This window comes from Neophocaena asiaeorientalis, unplaced genomic scaffold (genome assembly GCF_003031525.2).
Source record: "Neophocaena asiaeorientalis asiaeorientalis breed wild unplaced genomic scaffold, Neophocaena_asiaeorientalis_V1.1 scaffold41, whole genome shotgun sequence".
NCBI lineage: Eukaryota > Metazoa > Chordata > Mammalia > Artiodactyla > Phocoenidae > Neophocaena > Neophocaena asiaeorientalis.
Window position 1 is genome coordinate 636,103 of NW_020171994.1, and position 20,825 is coordinate 656,927.

Below are 20,825 nucleotides of genomic sequence, written 5' to 3' on the forward strand. Positions count from 1 at the left end.
TGTAACTCTATAATGGAAATAGATTATTATCTATTTATAGCAGCCTATGAGCTCTAGATTGAAAAATGTCACCAAACTGTGCTGCACTGTGAATGCACAGTAATCTAACTAAAGACTCAAAACACCGGTTACCGCCATAGCGAAACTTCTATGAGGGAAGGTGTTCCACAGGACTGCAGTTGAACAGACTATGCCCCTGTGTGTAGACTTGTACTTGGCATATAGCAAGCACTCAATAAATATTTGCTGCATTAATTAGTTCACGGTCATAGATATTCTCTTCCATCAGTAATCATTAGGACTGCCACTTATTCACTACAAGTTTTGCTGCTGTGGGGGACGGAGCTATTGTCACATGACTGTAATTTAAATTGCATGGCTTTTATCCATTGCATTTTTTCCATCCCCAAATGATGCAGTTTCCTTTTAGTATCTATTGTGGTTTTCCTAATATGTACTGCAGTACAGAATCAGCAATTGTTGTTATTTCAGCAGCATCTTGCGAAGCTTTTCCAACATATTTCATTACCCCATGTGCTTGTCTCATGGAAACAAAATCAAAGTAGGACCTCTTCAGTGGGAGAATTAAGTAATTTTTAATGGTAATAGAATGGGAAACTATACATGTGAAATTTTTCTTTGCCTTTGAAAATTAGATTTATCAAGATATAAACCAAACAAGAGATGAAGCATTAAAATATCCTTTTCTCTTCGACCAGGCTCACTTTAAACATTTGTTGAAAGGAATAAAGTAAAAATCTGTTCCAAGTTAAGAGACAGGAAGGTAGGTTGGATTAAAGTCCGAGGGCTTTAGCAGTACATGAAGAACGACATATTTCTCCTGTGCCAGATCCATGCATGGTGGTGTGCTATTGACTGGAAAATGGGCATTGAGGTTACCTTGCCCTGACGAGCTTATAGTTTGACATACTTATATACACACAATCAGAACACAGCGTGGCATTTACAACAAGGACAGATTCTCTAGTTGCGAGAGCTTGATAAAAGGGAATTAAATACCTTATTTTAAAAATGTATAACTTTTCTGTTGTGCGATTCTTCTATGTAGCTCAGCAGCTAGGGAGAAATGACAGGCCAGAATGGATGGCCCGGACTGCAAGGGCGAAAAGAACAAGGGGAAAGCACAACAAGGAGAGAGCAACACCTACTATAAAGAGAGGTGAGGAGGGAATGGATTAGAAACGCAGAGGAGGGCAGTAGTGATGACTGTGTTCGCTGCCCTCACAGCACAGCATTTGCGGTCTGCTGCTCCCTCACCCATATCTGCTCAGTTTGTAGATTCTGCGTGACTTCAGCATGCTGGCAAGTCCCAGGGGCCTGGCAGTGTTGGGAAGCTCACTGCTTTATTGTTCTAGCTGTTCCCCGGTGCCTTTGGCATCATTTTCTTCTTCCTACTCCATACATCCCTGGTAGAGTATTATTGGATTAGGACAGAGTTGGTCAACAAACACGTGAAAGATGAATGGATGGCGGGGGGGCAGGGGGACAAGGGAAGTCGGGAGATGCAGCAGATGAGTCCCGACTCCACTACTCAGTAGCTGTGTGACTTTGGGCACATCACTTTCTGCTCCAGTTCCCCCAGATGTCAAGTGAAGGGTGTGGACCAGATGGTCTCTAAGTGCTTGTAGCTCTGACATTTCGTGACTCTATGACTATAGGGGTCTTGTTCTTGGAGGAACACCTATTATGGTTTCTAATATAATGTAGCATTAGCTTGTCAACTTCATGAGGCTGTTTTGAGCGTCAGCTAGGATAGAAGATGTGAAGACCCTTTAGAAATGCTGTGAAGAATCATATAAAACAAAGGTGATATGAATGATTTAAAGGAAACTTTCCCCCAAAGCTACCACATAGTGATAAAAATTAAGGTAGTTCCATTTAAACGAATGTAAGGAAAGTTACAGAGGCCTTAAAAACAGGCGTGTAGTTATGCTTCATTGTAGAGATATATGTCGTTGGAAATTACACAGATCAAAGAAACTGATTCTGTAACCTTGTGTGGTTAAGCAGCTAGGCTTCTGGGGGTGAGGCCCTTGACTTTTCATCCCAACCCCCATCCTTCTGCTCTTCAAGGGTATCCTATAAACCCCAGAAAGAAACAGGCAGTGGATTGTGTACCTTCCTCTGTCACCATCACTCATCTACTCCCCGAAGGCTGAAATAGAACATTAAAACCAGTACGGAATGGAATGGGTCATCTTGACCCAATGGCAGCTGCCTTACTTAATGTTCCCATCCCTCCCCGCACCCCCGTTCTTCTCTTTCATCTCCTTCTTGTGACATTTTACAATTCTTTCTTCCTTTCCTTGGTAGAGGAAGAAGAGGAAGAAAAGGAGGAAAACATCCAGAAGGTGGGGGAGGGGAAGAAGAGAAGGAAAATAAAGATGAAAAACATCTCGGTTGAGGCAGTGGAGAGGACTGGAGTCCTTCGTTCCCCCTTCCTCAGCAGGACCGAGTTGATAAGTTGATTTTGGACCTCATCTTCAAGACTGACTTAACCCTTTTCCTTTGTTACCTTTAGTCCCCTGTCAGAGACATCTGAGAAAATCAGAGACAGGCCCCACAGTAAGAGCCAGCGTGCTAGCTCTCAGCAGGCCTGCACCATCTAGGACTGACACGAGTTTAAGAAACGACAGTAAACCCGTGGGTAAGACCAAGCCACCTTCACACGGCACACAAGTTAGAGTGACACCATATGTTTTGCAGTTTACAGAGTTTAATTTATAGATTTGATTACCATGGAAAGAGGGAAGGAAAAAAAAATTGCATGACTCTTGTGGTGAGTATGAGAGGGCTTATTCATTCACGTTGGAAAAGCAAAGTTAAAAATCAGAAACAGGCCCGCCAGCCTAGATATGTCCGAAACTAGTACTTTGGTAACGCTGTTATGACTTCCAGTAGATTAAATTTCAAATTGTGGAAAGGCTTCAGAATAAGGGAAGGCTTAGTGTCCCACTAATAGGGCTTATTAAATTTAGATAAAACAGATGTTTTTCAATGACAGCAGCTCTGAGTCACCAAGATCAAAATGGAGAAAGAAGAGAACAAAAACAAGCCAAAACTTTCACTAAAAAAGTGCCATTTATCTCCGTTGCAGAACTTGCCCACACTTATAACCTAAAGCATCCAGTTAAACCCCAGGAGAAGCAGCATTAATTGGGGGGAAAATTCCTTAAAACTGACTGAATGTGCGTATACTGAAGTTGATCTGCTAACATTCTAGAGGCGCTGCTGTGAAAAGAGAATGGGCCATAGAGGCAGGCAGCCCAGAGTTCAAATGTCAACTCTCTTACCTGTTTTTGTGACCTTGGGCAAGTTGCTTAATCTCGCTGAACTCACTGAACCTCGGTTTCCTGATCTACAAAATGGGGTTGTTTTGAGGACTCAACAAGATAATACACGTCTAACACCTGGCTCACGGCGGGCGCTCCATAGATACTGGCTCTTTTGTATTTAAAGCTCTTTTTGCTCATAGCGTCATGTCTAAGTATTTTAGGAGGACCAGTGTCTTAGAACTTGATTAAGAGCTTTAGATTAGCAGTCTCCTAAGAGGGGTGCACCCAGATGATCCATTGTGGGGCAGGAAGAAAAGATTAGAAATTCTATTTATGATCTTTTTATCTAAAATATAAGAAGGGACTGAAGTAGTATTATTTTCAACTTGTGGTTTCTTTGCAGGAATCTTCTTAAACCATTTGACCATTGTGCATAGGTTAGCTAAAGCTAGATAAAGCCACTCAGGATGGACAAGTGGCTTAAGAAGATTCCTGCAAAGGAACAATGGAGTGATGATAATAGTCATACTACAAGCACAAGGCAAGGACAAGAAAAAGGGGGAGCTAGCTGCCACTTCTCCTGCAAGTCACTTTGTAACTTGGTCGGCCAAGTCGTCAAGTAAAAATGAAGATAATCTAATCAGACCTGACAAGATGTCAGCCCCCAAATAAGAAGGAAATTATCAAGAACATTATTTGAAATATGTATTTATACCCACTGGTTTTTTTAAACAACAATGCTTATTCTAAGTCTGTACTGTGCTTTGGATATATTAGCTATACATGACAGTAGTACATGTATGTATTTTATAAATAAATATACATATTGAGGATGTGTGCTCAGACTTCTACTGATAAGAATGCTCAGTCAACAGTTTGGAGACCTTTGGGTTAGATGAGGAAAGCATGGAGCTTCTCAGCTCTCGTTCTCTGTCTGCTGCTTACAGAGTATTTTGTTTTGTTTTTCCTAAGGATTTTGCTGGAGCATAACCAGTAGGATAGAGAATAACATACCTAAACCCATTGAAGACAAATTGAGTACCGTTCAGGGAACTACATCTCTTGGTAAACATTTTTTTTTTTTTTTGTATGGAAGTAAAAAGCCAATCCGTGCCCTGGAGATTTTTTAAAACCTAGCTCAGGAAATCTAAGAGTTACATTACAAAGCAACATGTGAATGCATGGCTGCAGGATAATGGAAATTCTTGATGAAGTACCTCGCTTGATGTAGTAGATTTCTTACTAGAAAAAAAAATGTGTATACATTTAATTTCTGTAAATTTACCTGCAATTCTGGGTCACTTGGTAACAAGTAAACCAGTAGCAGAGAGTGTAAAACAGGTCCTTCCAGGAAAGACGCTAACCTTGTCTGACCATTCCTCTCAGCCTTCCTGTCGATGTCTTTTACATATATTCATATATTATTTTGTAATCTGTTCTTATATCCTCTGTGGCTCTTCACTTAATAAAAGGCGTATAGCCTTAATAAATATTTTGAAAATGAAAGAAAATGAGATGAAGGCTTCTCAGAAACACCAGAACCTGAAAGGGTAGCCATTATCCCCTTTAGATGGTCACAGTAAATTCCTAGAGCAGATAACTTGCTTAGACCTTCTCATCATAAGGTTGAAGGGTCAATCTTAGTCCTGGGGCTCCATTCCTTTCACCAGAACCATGATATGGAGGCAGCCCTGTGGGCATAAACTTAACAAATATGCCGATGACCAAAGTTCTTTGACAGCCACTGCTTATTGAGCACCTGGTGTATGTAAGGCACTTCTGCAGGTATTATTATTTTGTCCACTTGCCACAGTAGCTCTGTGAGGTGCTATTTTATAGGTGAGGACATGGAGGCTGGCACAGGTTAGGAGACTTGCCCAGATGTCACACAGTTAGTGTGCAGTGGAGCCAGGATCCAGACGTAGTTATGTCTGACTCTAGAATCCAAGCTCTTAGCCATTCTCCTCTGCTGGGTTCTATAGGACTGTGAAATAAGGCTCATGTATTAATAATGACTTCAGGTTTTCATTTTTAGGAGCTACATTTATTGGCAGTAAGTCACAGTTATTACACCTTGGAGAAGCGCTTTTGATGACCCTGGGGAAATAATACTTGTTCAGCGTTGTGGAAGTTTCTCTAGATTCTACGAGAAAGGCAATAAAATTTACATTTAATCCAATTCGAGAGGTAGTTCAGTTTTATAGTATCCTAACTTAGAGAACACAGAAACAAGATCCTTAGAAACTTTGAAAGTCTACGACAGGTTTTTTTTGTGTTACATTCTCTTAAAAGTAGGGATTATCTCACGCTTTCAGATTTCCCAAGATGGAACTTGCTGGTGGTCATACTGTTAATCTGTTTTCCATACCCACAGATTTTTTTTTATTGCCAAGACTATATTGAGAGCACTGTTTCAATACCGTATAGTAATGAATGACTCAAGTCATATTGAGTCTTAAAGATGAACCTGAGTCATTATGTCCATTACACTCTGGTAGAATATATTTTAGAAGATTTCGTCAGAAAAAGAATGAAAACAAAAACCAGTTTCTAGCAGTTCGTTTCTAAAAACCGTATCAAGTAAATCCAGAAACTCTGCAGGGAAAGCATTACGTGGATGTTACATGGAGGGAGATGAGGAATACCCGCCATATACACCAAACATCTAGCCGTATGTTTCTTCATGTATCTTGTATTTTCCAGTTGTAGTTCCACTCCACGAAATCAAATTCACAACCTCGTCTCCTAATTTAAAGGTGAGGAACTTGTGGCTGGGAGGCAGATTCTTGACACTATTGCTCTGGTCATCAGAGCATGCAGCCCACAGAGTATTTTTCCCTCCTGGTGGGCAGCTGTAGCCATCTCAGAGAGTAGAGGCTTTTAAGAATTCGAGATTAGAGCAATTCAAGTACTTTAAGCCAATCGGAGGGCAACAGGTGATAACACTCTAAAGCCTAAGGGAATCCTGCAGGATAGGAGCCAAATAACATATGAAAACCTCCAGCACCCATCCCACTGGATTTCCGTCTCCCTCTTTTACCCTTCCAGTCTTCCTTCCTTGTGTTCTCTCTCTGCCCCTTTGTGTGTCTCTATTTGTTTGTTTCTTTGCTTCCCACTTCATTTTCCTGCTTCTTGTTTTCTCTCCCTATCCATCTTTCCTTGCATATATTTCCTTTTTCTTTTTCTTTCCCACCTTCCTACTTTCTCTTCCTTTTGTTCCATGCCTTAGTTCTTTCCTCTATTCCCTGTTAATTACCCATCATATCATGTTTAAAAATATATATTCCAATGAATACATTTTAATGTTAATGTTCATCAAGCAGCAGGTAGGTTGTACTCATTACTCTAAAGGGGAAAAACATCTCCCAATTAAGTAACACTTTATGTATGGCTTACAATTGAAAATTTCCCCGTTTTGGGTCACAGCTCTCACCAAAATGAGGTTCCCTTCCTCCCTCCTTAACCATGACCATGTCCTTTGTTGCTCCTCTCTACCCTTAGGTATGATGAACAGTCACTTAACTTTTTTGCATTCTGTTTTGTGTCTATTATTTTTTTAACAGTGAGAAGCTAACATTGCTACTTAATGTGAAAGAGAGGATATAGAAAACTTTTCAGATTTGGGTTTAGGATTCTAGTATTCTAAGTTCCTGGAATTCAGACATGTCACATGAGGAATGGCAGAATTTCCAGATGATTGAAACCCCTCGTGAAAAAGCTGTTTTGGGGGGGGGGTTTTTGGTCTTAATTTTAGACTAATGTATGCTTGATTTGCTTTTCTTCACCTATCCAAACAGGGATTTTTAATTTTGGTTTTAATTACTTCCTTGTCCTGAAAAATGATTGCCTGTAATTATGAAGCCCTTCGGCAGTTTGGTAACTTTCCACTGTTTAACCAATTAAGGTCATCAGTGTTTTAGAAAGCAAAGGAATGAATGGATGAGTGAGTGAATGGCTAGCTGGCTAGATTCTTAAATAATTTCTGTTGCATGCTCTATTGTTTGTGAGGAGCCTTACAATATCTAAGGCTTTGTCTCTTTTCAGCTGTTTTTTTTCCCCTCATAGTTTCCAGGTACTGTCACAAACCCTTTGATTCTTTGATAGCTAATTCCTTTTTTTAATGTTCATTTTCATTAAAGTGCTATTTAACATTAGATATTAACTTTGACAGATGTTAATGCTGCTTCTCAATTAGGTGAAATATATTCTTGGGAGGATGCCAATTTGAATTTGAATATATTTGAATTTGGTATTGAATTAAACTGTTGTTTAAGCCTTAGCCATCCATCATATGGGTGATGGAGCAGCCCGCAGGTTTTTGTACATAAGTGTTCTTTTTTTCCTAGCAATATTTAAACACTAGGAAATGGCTTCCTATTGTAGCAAAGAGAACTTCATACGAGGTTATTACAAGATCTCTTTCTTTGTCAGTTCCTTAGACTGTCTAGAATTTAAATTGGCAGACACTACTTTGGTATAAAATGCTTTCCATGGACAATATTAATATTTTAAGGTCCTTTTTGCTCCTGCAGATTTCCAGTAGACAGGAAGTCTAGCTCTATCTACCCTTCGGCTACTAATGAATGCTATTAAATTATTATTTATCTTCTTTAGGCAGAGGCACTGCAGGTATGAGATCAGAATTGCCTAGTAAAGCAAGCATTTCATTTTAAAATTAAAAAAGAAACCCATAATCCAGTCAAAGGTGGCAACTAAGGTACAGATACTAGAAAGAATTGTGGACTTGAGTCAGAGAATCTGGGTTGTACCCCTACCTGTGTCACTAACTAGCTGGGTCACCTTGAGCAAGTCACTGCCCGACTCCAGACAGCATAGCCTCTCTAAAGGCTAAGCTTCCACATCACATATTCTATATACTAAAGAGAACGGGGCTGAGGGAAGCTGAATCCTCTCGTTTATCAGCCATCCACACCAGCCTAGCAGCTCTGAGGTCAGTCTCCAGCCACATTTTTCATCTTTTTCTTATAATCCCTTAAATCCTTGCTAGGCTTTCATTGCTAGTTCTTTTCCCTAGGAATTTGCATTTAGAGATATTGAGGGCTTCCTGCCTTTTAGAATTTGTCTGTGTTCATGAATTTAATGAAAAGTTACTTAGAGTTGATGAAAAACGCAAGAATTAAAAGTCTTGTTTGAATGAGTGTTTCTGTAAAATCAGACTGCATCACGATTAATGTACCTTCACTATTTCAGAGTTTTGAAGTTAAAACACTTGAGTGTTGGTATGGCGAGGCATGATTGTTATTTATGTTATTAGCCATACTAGCCCTCTCCCACTCACTCTTTGTTCTAAACATTCTTTTTTTAAAAGCCCCAAATGATTGAGCAACCAGCTCCATATCACGAGGAAAGCTTGCTAGCCTGATCCTCAGTTACGTTTTAGGTACTTGAAAATTTCATTGATTTGAAATAATAGTTTGAATTGCACTGAGCTAAAATATACCTTTCACTGATTTGCTAGGAAATAAACAAAATAATAACTTGCCTCAAAGTGTTGAGAAATTAACTGCATGGCAACCTCAACATGTGTATTTTTTTAATGTAAAAGCTAGAGCTAGATACAAAAACCTTTTCATTAAAGGAGGCCTAGCACTATAATGAAAAAAACGAGACAGTAACAGGTGTTGGCAAGGATGTAGGGAAATTGGAACCCTCGTACATTGCTGGTGGGAATGTAGAATGGTACAGCTACTATGGGAAACTGTTTGATGGTTCCTCAAAAAGTTAAACATAGAATTACCACATGACCCAGCAATTCCACTCCTAGGTATCTATCCAAGAGAAATGAAAACATTGTTGTCCACACAAAAACACATACATGAATGTTCATAGCAGCGTTATTCGTAGTAGCCCCAAAGTGGAAATAACTCAGATGTCCTTCAACAGATAAATGGATAACAAAATGTGATATATCCATAGAATTGAATATTATTGGGTAATTAAAAAGATGATGTACTTTTACAAAATGTAACCTGTCAAATTTATCAAACAGAAAAAAATATATTAAAAAAGGATGAAGTACTGATACATGCTACAACATGGATAAAATCTCAGAAACATTATGAAAGAAGCCAGACACAAATGGCCACATATTGTATGACTCCACTTACATAAAATGTCCAGAACAGGCAGATCCATAGAGACAGAAAGGAGATTAGTGCTTGCCAGGAGCTGGGGGGAGGGGAGAATAGGGACTGACTCCTAATGGGTATAGGGTTTCTTTTTGGTGTGATGAAATGTTTTAAAATTGGATGGGGTAATGATTGTACAATTCTGAATATACTAAAAAACCACTGAATTGTGTACATTAAAAGGGTGAATTTTATGGTATGTGAATTATACGTCAATAAAGCTGTTATATATGAAAAACATTTGCGACTATATTACTATAATTATTTGAAATTATAAAAGTGTATTTAAATTACAACATTTTTGCCAAGGGCTGGGAGGAGGGAGGAATGGGGAGCTGGTGTGTAGTGGGTACCGTGTTTCAGTTGGGCAAGATAAAAAACGTTCTGGAGATGGTTGGTGATGGTGGTTGTACAGCAATGTGAATATATTTAATCCCACAGAAATGTACACTTAAAAATGGTTAAAACGGTAATTTTTATGTTATGTATATTGCCACAATAAAAATCTATAACCCTAAAAATTATATTTTATGTTATTCTAATGTATAAGGCTCTTTTCCCCTTTTTTGCTTTTCACAAGGAAAACTGAAAGTGTGATTGGCCTTTGGGTTTTTATGCATGGGATTCTTCTGGTCTGTGTTTTAGAACTTCTCTCCTGTGGCAGGTCTGGGGCTGGGGGGACGTTACACACACACCATATATGTCTTTATCTTGGCTTTGAATGAGAACTTGAAAATATTTTTTTAAACTTTATTTGCCAGTTGGAAAATAAAAGAAGCCAAGCCATAGGAAATTTATGTTGTTAAATTATAAAGTAGTGAAGTGCTGTTCTCAGAGTATGAATTATCACAGATTTCCTGATTTTCTTGGTTAATCTTGGCTCCTCGAATGGGGAAAAACATGTATGCTTTATATATAACATCTCTATCTTTCTGTAAGCATTTTCCTCTGTATAGCAGGATAGAATGAACGCCAAAATGTATTGAAAATACTTACAAACATAGGGGTATATTTGTACAGTAGAGTGAGTGAGTTTCTGAATGCAAAGGAAGGGATGGAAAAAAGAAAATCCAACAATGAGGAACTCACTGAAAAAGGAATTATTTCCGAAGGTCATGGAACTTTGTTATGACCCAAGCAGTTTGTAGGCTCTAAGTTTTTAACCTCTTAAGGATTAATCTGTGAAAACATTTTCCATGCCTGGCTCTGCTTTATAGGACATTTGAAGAGCGACAGCGCAAATGCCAGCAGTACCATTAATATAGTGTGTAATCAGAGGTGTGTTTGTTTTCTTGACCAGGAAGTGGTTTCTTTTAAAAGTACAAGGAACACACAGTGCCTGTGTGTGTGTGTGTGTGTGTGTGTGTCTGTGTGTGGTGTGTGGATGTCTTTGTATTTTCTGCCTGTTCTACTGTTGCAGGAAGAATTACGATCTTCCAACGTTTTTGTCCTTTACAGTTGGGTTTTTCTAGAGTTAGGCACTGTGGTACACTACCCTTGATTACAGGGTCCAGTCAGACTTGATGTACTCAGAAATCCATTGATGTGATTAATGGTCTCCTAATCATAATTTTATTTCCTAAGATTAGTGCTATTTCCTGAAGTTTCACAATTTTTGAGTCATATCTTGAATTATCCTTTATAGGGGACTGAAATCCTTGTATTTTTAGTGTGTAATTTGCATGATTATTTTCATTTTCTTTGATTTCTTTTGCTTGAAGAAAATAAAATTTTTATCTTTTTTTGAACTCTTTAGATGCTGTTCTATGGTAACTGGTCAACCTAGTATGAACCTTTTTTTTTTTTAACAACATGAAATATGTATATATTTTTTCCAACAGTGCTAGATCCAGAAATCTTCCCACAAGTTTCCACTACTCTGGTTTTTATTCTCCTCAAAAGTAAAATAAAACATTGTCAGGTTCTACAAGTAACAGGGAAACATACAAGGAAATAACTGTACAGGAAATATAATTGATCATTCACTTTTTACAACTGAATTGGTCACAGAATTGGCTAGTAAACACAATCTACTGAATGAACAAAAATAACGACTTCTAAAATCTTTGGAGCCCGTGAATACATTTGAAGATTTGGGCACCTTTCTCACCTGAGATTTTTTTTTTAATCTCATACCTTTTTCAAATGATTGCCTGCCTTTGAAACTAAGAACTCCCATATCTAGTGATTGCTTTAATATTTGCTTTGTTTTCAACAGCGCCCTTAAAGATAGCCGTTTTCCCCCAATGACAAGGGATGAGCTGCCGCGGCTGTTCTGCTCAGTGTCTCTGCTCACTAACTTCGAAGACGTCTGTGATTATTTGGACTGGGAGGTAAGGCTATAGAGAATTTTTAAAGAAAAATGAAAGTAACTCCTGAGTAATTGTTTAAAAATTAGGCCCAGAAAATAACTCTTTCAGCCCATTTCCTGTTGTAATGGAGGTGGAGAGTAACGTGGATAAACCTCACAGCTGATCAATGAAATTGTAAGCAAAGGAGTTTTTCTTTCTTTCTTTTTTTAAAGGCAAAGTACCCTGTGTTGTTTTAATCCCCCAAACTGAATTTGCTCTTCATTTTTATCCTATTACTTCACTACAGCACCTCATAAAAGCTGTTAACAAGTAGTAGGCAGGACTGATTGGAATTTATTTCTCCTCTTATTTCCATTCCGATGCACTCTGGTGTGACTGCCACCAAGCAGTTAAGGTAGTCAGAGGATACATCACAGAAACAAGGAGCAAAAGGGTTAGGATGATACATCACTTGGAGAAGTCAGCTCATGGATAATAACAGGGTGTTAGTTAACTACAGGTAAACCATGCTAATTCACTCTTGGCTACCTTAATCTGTGTATTTACACACACTAACACGTAAGGGTATATATATCTAGGGTGTCTCTGTGCGTTGGGATTATCAGAGTATCCTATATTGATCATATTTTTGTTCTTCGTTAGTATGTGGGGTTGAGTTGTTAAGGAAGTTCAAAGATTCTCACCATGATTTGTTTTGGCGGTTGGGGGGAGTTAGTTGAGTGTATGTCTATGAAATTTTACACGCAAACATACCCATGTTACCTGACTGCTTACTGTACTTCAAGGCATGTGCTACATGTACAAAAGTGTTAAAATTTGGTCCCTGCCATAAACATCTTAGAGTCTAATAGCAGAGAAAAGGAGTATACACAATCACGAAGAAGTAAGTGCTGTAAGAATTAAACAATGGGAATTCAGTGATATACAGGGCATTCTTGTACATACACATACTCGTAAATGACACGACTGTATCATCATGATATATAACGTGTTTAATTCTACTGCCTTTTTAGAATGACTGTCCCCCATGATAACTGAGATATTTTGCTTTGTGGACAGACCACTTTCTTGACAGTTAATTTTATTTTTGGCTTTCCCCTCATTCCTTGTGAGACTTCGGACAACTTACTCCATTGCGATTCAGTTTTTCCACACAGAGAAAAAGACATTTATAAAGTTCGTAATATTCATTGAAAAAAATCTCTGTGATATAAACGTTGTTATGCCAGAGCTATTTAAAAAAATTCTGCAGAGAGTAGGATGAAAGATTTCCTTTCTGCATTTTGTGGTAGGGTTTTTTGGGAGCATTATTAGAATACGAAAGCATCTTAAGATTTTTTTCTAAAGGAAAAAATAAAATTTGTTGATAGTGTTGATCCTGGGAAAGTTGGAGTGTGTAAAATCTTTTATGGGATTAAAATTTCCTAACTGATTGTTTTCTATAAGTTTTACTGTTCCTATTTGAATTTTTCTTAAAGAGAAGTCCACCGATATTATAGAAATATTCCCAGTACTTTATTTTTAAATGATCCCAAATCATATCCCTTACTTATTAACAAACATTACAGTTTGGGTGGTTCTTTGACTGTTTTAAGGGGACTACTCCCTCTTCTCCAGCTAGAATTTTATTTCTGCTTTCTGAATTGCAGGGTGCTGTGTGTGTATTGGTGGGGATGGGAGTGATAATAACAGAAAAAGCCTGAGACCTAAGGGATGATTGAGCTACAAAAACACTTCTTCCCTTACGTGCAGCCACTGAGTTGGAAGTATGGTTCTGGGGGGAGGGCGTGCATTCGTGTGTGCATAAGTGTGCACGTGTGGCATGTACATGAATGTTTATTGCGTAAACGTGTGTGCATGTGTTCTGGGGAAAGTTCTTAAGTAGGTGTGGGTAAGCGCACCATCATCTTCTTTAGCCCACATCAAGTACTGTCTACAGCTAAAATGAACCTTGATATTATTGGGCTTTTGTGTTCATGAGACGTATCATCTTTCTGTTGGGAGGGTGGGAGGTAGAACATCTGAGAATTGGTACTGTGTACTCTTTGAGGATGTATTTATCCTCTCTGATCACCATTTGAATTTCTGGAAGATTCTGTATGCTTCTACTTGGTATTGTATATTTAATACATCCCTTAAGGTTTAAATATTGATGTCTATTTAGTGATGCTTTTCTTTTAAAGAAACAACAACAAAATGCATATATTTTTGTACTTTTAATATATAAGCATTTGAAAGTGATTTAGGTACTGCTAGAATGGCTATGCTAAGAGGAAAAGACTGTCCTTTTCAGTTAGTTCATCATAGTTTAAAGTGTTTAGCATAAAAGAAATTTGTTCCCAAAGAATAAGGATGAAAATTACATTTTTGAAAAGAATGTGATTTGGCCTTTAAAAAAAAATGTACCATAATCAGTGATTGAAAATGGAATGGTATTATTGTAAGAATGATATTATTAGGGTTATCCTTAATAATTCTGAAAAAGCATTGCTACTTTAAACACAGAATGCCAAAGTAGAATTAAAGACATTTTAAAAAAAGCATATGTCAATAACATTCCACTCCTAGGTATATACCCCAAAGAAATGAAAACAGATGTTGAAACAAAAACTTATACATGAATGTTCATAACAGCACTATTCACAATAGCCAAAAGGTGGAAACAACCCAAATGTCTATCAACAGATGACTGGATAAACAAAATGCATTATAGCCATACAATTGAGTATTATTCAGCCATAAAAAGAAATGAAGTACTGATACATGCTACAACAGGAATGAGCCTTGAAAACATTATGCTAAGTGAAAAGAGCCAGACACAAAGGCCACATACTGTATGATTCTATTTATATGAAATATCCAGAGTAGGCAAATCCATAAAGATAGACAGCAGATTAGTGGTTGCCAGGGTGAAATGGGAAGTGACTGCTTAATGGGTACAGGGTTTCCATTGGGGGTGATGACAGTGTTCTGGAACTGGATAGTAGTGATGGTTGTATAACGTTGTGAATGTACTTAATGCCACTGAATTGTACACTTTAAAGTGGTTAAAATGGTAAATTTTATGTTATGTGTATTTTACCACAATAAAAAGGAACATATGCATATATATGTATGTATTTAAACCTACTGTCCATAATAATACAGTAATTCTAAGAAGAAGAAAACTTTAAAAATTCACAAAATATAAAGAAAGAAATGCAAGCCATTTGCGGTCGCACCATTCTGAGATAACCACTGTTAATAGTTTGGAATTATTTCTCTTCTTTTGCTGTGTCTTTGTATCAATAAAACTGCATATTTGTTTATGTAACTGAGATCATATTAAATTTACAGTCACTATTAAAAAGAGGACTATGGGGAAGTCTTCGTTTATGGTTTACCTTTGTATATAAGTTAATTATTTATATTGTGGATTTCCTTTATGAGGAGTCAGTCTGTATTATGAAGGTATACGTTTCACTTTGAGAAATTTCACACTGCCGAATAGGTACACCTTTTCTTCCAAGAATGAACTATCCTTTTCACCATAAGTGTCTCGCTTTAACCGGAAATGCAAGGTGCTATATATGTTTATGCCAGAGGGGGAAACAGGAGATGATTACAGAATTTCAATAGAGAATTTTTAAGTCAGGGATTGGTAATGAGTATGTTTTATATGAGCAGAAGCCTCTAACGTGGGGCTTTTCTGGTGGAAGTACAGTTTGAGAGTTGACCCCCACCGGTGCAGCGTGTTCCTGCAGTAGAATTCCTAATTAAAGGGACAAAAATGCCCAGATCAATGCAGGGAGAGGGCAAAGTCTAGAAGTCTCCAAGGGTAGAGTTAGGTAACTTCAGCAACAAGAAAGACATCCCTGTGGTCATGAGGATGAGGGACGTGACCAGTGGTAATAGACACCTAATTTTCAAATGACAAGTGAACTGCCACAGGGCTGGAAGTTACTCTCCATCCAAGGTTTTTAACTCAGCCTGTTTGGGAGCTGTCTTCTGGTAACATGTCTCTAATTTTATGACGGCAGTTAGTAGGAAAATAGGATCTACATCAGACTTAGAGGCTAGAATGCTTCTATCTGATAATGTGAAGAATGTTTGATAAGTGGTTTCACAAGTGGATGTAATTAATTTCAAGTCACTGTCGAATTGACAGAATGATCAGTAATGCTTCCTTCTGTTATATTTCCTCAAAGTAGTAATTATACATTTAAAATGAGTATCTGTAGGTAGCCCCTCAAGGAACCTGGGTAGTCGTTAAAAACAACAAAGCCAGCCACAAAAGGCTGTAAAGACAAATTGGAACAGCGGTCCCTCCCTTATCATTGCCCGCATCATGATCTACTTATTGCCCTGGTAGGCATGAGAAGAATGAGGAGTGATTGAACTGGGGAAAAAAAATTCATTGCTGCTAAGTAGAAATATCTACCTGCAAGACTAAAATGATTGTTAAATGAGGAAAATTGCTCCCCTAGGGAGAAATCTGAAGTGGTCTGCCTTGTGTTTGAACACAGAAACGTATCACCATTGTTCTGTGTTCTTCTATCGACAGCACTCTCTTAATTCTGAATGGCAGCATGGCTGACAGACATGGCGCTTTAGAAAGAAAGAAAAGCTCATGCAGCATGTTGGAGTCCTCTAAAATGATACAGAGCCTAGAACTTGTATAGTTACACTATTTGGGAGCCATGTTTCCTTTTAAAGATCTGCAAAGATAAAACCAATGACATCACAATCCCTGGAGCTTGACTCGTGGGATGATTCTAGATGTATCATCTACTAGCTGCTCATTTTCAGGGAGATATAAATGAATAAGCTTTTTGTTTGTAGAAGAACTTGTATAGCAAGTATGCTACCGGTGATCCTGTGGGGAACCGATGTAGCAATTTGCTGACAGACGTCAAAATATTTTATAAATTGTAGTCAGGCATCTTTTATCTCTGCTTTAGAGACAAGATTATTTTGAAGGTATGAGGAAGAAATATTTTTTGTATCCTGAAGTAGACCTTCAGATCATATTTCAGTAGATTACTGACATTTTCACAAACCATAAGGTACTTTTTGCTATATCTAGCTCCCCAAATCACTGAGATCTCACCTGTGTATACAGCTGTCACTTGTGGTCCTAAGGCAGACGGTTCCTTTTTAGCACCCAACACTTACGTGGAATAAACCCATGCTGGGTGGGGCTGGCCAGCATGATCCTTATGTGATGCCAAAAATCTGTCCCCAGACTATAAAGCTAGACCTCAAGCCCCTAGTCTCACTTTGTCCCTAAAGCACCCAAGCTTGCTGGACTGCTGGTACTCAGAGAGCTGCACTTCACTTTGAAAGCACACCCCTTGAATGATCACAGCTGATTTCTGACGTGGTCAGTTGCAGTTAATAATAGGGCGCTTTTGTAGCAACCTTCGTGAGTAAACAGATGAGATGAATAAATCAGCTGCCATCATTATCTCACACGTATTTTAGAAGTTCATGTTCTTTTCACCCTCTCTCCCCACTTAAAGGTTTACCTTTTTCTAGCTCCTCTTAATGTTCCACTGAAAACAGTGTTCCCATTCATACACAGATGATTAGCTTGACTCACAAAGTCACCAAGTGAAATGACTTCTAGTGGTACATGTTCTGTCAACCCCCAGCCCTTGGTTATTTTTTCCCAACTGTGATATACACTATGTTTTGCTTCTCCTCTAACTGAAGATTTCTGCCTTTTTAAAAAAAAAAATACATAGGCTTCATGTATCCAAGAAAATGTTTTTCACAGTATTTTCTCAGGGACCTTGAGGTTGTTGTATAAGATGTCACTACCATTATGATAATTTAGTCTTTGTCCTGATGCTCTACTTCAAATGTTTTTTCAAGTGCTGTGGAACATTGGGAAAGGAATGCTTCACGCTTCCTGGCCATCTAGAAAGAATTTGCTGTGAATCAACAATTCAATGTATCAGAAGCCTAGTGAGGAAGCAAGCCGAACAAAGTAAAGTGACTTCTAGAAGGTGATTTAATGCATAAAAATTTCCATTGGCTATTGGTACTCTTAGTGAAATGGGCTGCTGTAGTCCATTCTCAGGCCTCCTCCAGTCGCTTCCTGCTTCCCTCCCAGTGTGTTGTTTGGTGGTGGGAACGTTTTCCTGCTTCTTCCCCCAAATCCATAAACTCTTCCACCCCTTTCCCTAGTAGTTGCATTCCAGTCTACTCTTTCCTGTACAGTTTGACTCTGTGTGTGTATCCCTGGCATTTGATAAAAAGAGAGTACCGAATTGTGGGAACGAGGGGACTCGGGTTCTCTTCCTAACGGCCACTACCCAGCTTGGTGACCTTTCTGGATCTCCGTTTCCTCACCAGGAAGCTGGAAAAGTTGGACTAGATAATTCCTAAGGTTTCTCTGGATGCTGACACAGTGTGACGCTGTGACTCCCGTTTTAAAAATGGCTTGTTTCGTTTTACTTCCAGGGAGTCAATCACTGCTAGCCATTTAGAAGTCATAAGAGGTCCCTAACTTTTAAAATGGCCATTGCCAACTTAAATGTAGGCAACAAAGTGAAAGATAGTCCAGTTTTAAAAATTTTACATTCTAGATTTCTTTTTCACAAAAGGATTTCCTTTAGGAAGAAAAATACTCTATTCTAAACCATATATGCTTCTATTATATTACTGCATCATCCTCTAAGTCAATATTATATGTATAAATCTAAATTAAGCAAACATATTAGGGAGTGATTATTCACTTTACAAATAGATATTTTCCTTTGCAGAAGGACACACTATAGGGTTTCTTTACTGTCCTCCTCATGACTTGAAGATTAATTCATTCACATAAGTTCAACCCATATGGAACTTTTTAGGAACAAATCTCTTTTGTAGACTGAGTGACACCGTATTGAGTCAGTACTCAATGTACAGTTGTAATGCGTGTAAGATTGTTCTCGGTTTCTTATCAGGCAAACATTATTTTTATATTGGGTACATTTGCAAGAGGTGTTTTCCCCTCAGCCTTTGAAAAGCAAACTAAATCACATCTCTAGGTTTTAAGAAAATTATTTTATTACTTTAGTTTCCTTGTCTGTAAAGTCACCCCCTTCCTCATTCCCTTTTAAAAAATGGTAGGAATGCACTTTTCTAACTTTTGACAAAAAGCAGGCTTTTTATTTAAAGGTCACCTGTGTTGCTTGAACTTTCCTTGGAAAGCTTCAGGTTGTTCAATTTTTAAGGAATGCTCATTATAATTAATCATTACAGAGAATAGGTTTTTTTTTCCCTTAATTGCATTCTGAGCTGTCTCTTGTTCCCTGCAAAACCTTAGAGTAAGAACAGTTTCTTTCACTGCAAATGATATATAAACATGTTTGGCTTCATAGCTTTTCAGAGCACCTCTTCATTAGCCATGCTTTATTTTAAAATCTTAAACTAATTCTTTCAGAGTTCATGGGGGTGATTATTAGCTAGTCCAGGTATTTTAGAGCTGCACGTATATTAGTTAAAATACAAGTTTTCAGATTGTTGTTCAGTGGCCTTTGTGAAATAAATTGGCAGCTTTATGTTCCTGATAGACAAGATGTCTAAGTCTCCTACATCTCCTACATGAATCAAAATTGGCACTAATTGGTGTTTTGGTAAGCTCTGCAAAAGCCAAGAATTGGTCCACGGAGACCAAACTAATTTCTAAGCTAAAGGTGTCCGATTTGCAGGGATTTTAGAGAAGAGCAGCTTATATGTATTTTGGTCAAGGAGACCTTTGCAGTTGTTTTCACAAAATAACAACAGGGGGAAAAAAAAAACGAACCTCAGCTGAGGTAGATGGTGAAGTGGAGTTTTTATAGTAGACTATATTAAAAGGTTACTTGTGCCCAAGTGATGGTTTTGCAGTCAATTACCCTTTTTGATTTATTTGTGTAGTATTTCTTGTGCTTTTAAGAGCTTCTCACTTGAAGGAGATTTGAAAGCAAGCACAGCTACAGGAACTGGTCAGATAATGGATAAAAACAGCCTAACAATATAGTCCTTGTTGACATCTCATTTGGTTCAAGAGAAGATTATTTTTTAAGTCACGAAGGCAAGAGTTGTCTCTAGGTGGTACTAGGATTACATGTCATCTTTATTTTCTCCTTCGTACTTTTCAAAAGGGATTTTTTCTTTTGGTAATATACACGTACTATTTTTATAAACAAAAAAAATCCATGTTTATAATTTTTAAGGTTTACAAAAGTAAAATTTACTGAGAAAGAAACCCTGAATTGCAGCAACACTGTTTTTAAAATTTATTATTTGGCCAGATTCTGAAGTGTTAATTGTTAACCATTGTTAATTGTTAAGTGTTAATTGTTAATCAGATGGGCACTTTCAAAACTTCAGACTTACTTCTGAAGTTTGATGGGTGGATTAAAGCGATGAGGAATCACAACTTTGAGGATTTGATGGGCAGATCTGGACAATCAATACGTAGTCGACATTATTTTTGTGTGGTCGACATTATCAGGATTGGGGGAAGTGTTTCATTAGGATCTGTGCAAATTGTCATCAGCCTTTATGATGAAAATGCTAATTTTACTTGCTCAAATAAGAACTATTCTTGGTGGAGACCCAAGTTTGGAGTATTTTCTTCTTTTATGTGGAATTTGCTTTCATTGGGAAGAGGAAGAGTCAGTCTGCAGAAGGCTGAACTGGGGATGGGGCAAAAGGTACCGTGGGGCTATGAGTGAATGAGTTGAAGGTGCTGCGTTATGAGTTTTGTGCTTTCAGGCAAAAATATCACTTGTGGCTTTGTCCTCCTACAAATATTAGAAACACCAGACTCTGGGTCAGACCCATGGGTTGTCCAATGCAGTGTTTGTTTCTGTCCGTGGTACCACCGGCTGTTTTGTGAGAGAGAGCATGTGTGTCTCCTATGATGCCAGCCTCTAGAAGTTAGGGGGTGCCCTCTCCTTAGAAACAGAGTCCTTCCATTCAATTCAATGGAACTGGCATACTGAGCCTGGCAGGTCAGTCTTACATGAATGACCAGCGACTGGCTGCTGTGTTAATTGCAAAGCCTATTTTGCCAAATGATATCAGCAACAAAGCCATGTCAGACAAAC

General features: G+C 38.1%; 1 protein-coding gene across 4 annotated transcripts in view; it reads left to right on the plus strand.

Moving 5' to 3' along the window:
* The window catches only part of AMMECR1 (AMMECR nuclear protein 1), a 112,826-nt gene that overhangs the window by 74,374 nt on the left and 17,627 nt on the right, over positions 1-20,825 (plus strand). For all 4 annotated transcript variants that reach the window (XR_003003670.1, XM_024748567.1, XM_024748559.1 and 1 more), the window contains one exon: positions 11,664-11,778. Coding sequence is in view for 3 of the 4 variants with exons in the window: in XM_024748567.1 (XP_024604335.1) it covers positions 11,664-11,778 (115 nt within the window). In the remaining variant the exon portion in view is untranslated. The remainder of the gene's footprint in view (positions 1-11,663; positions 11,779-20,825) is intronic.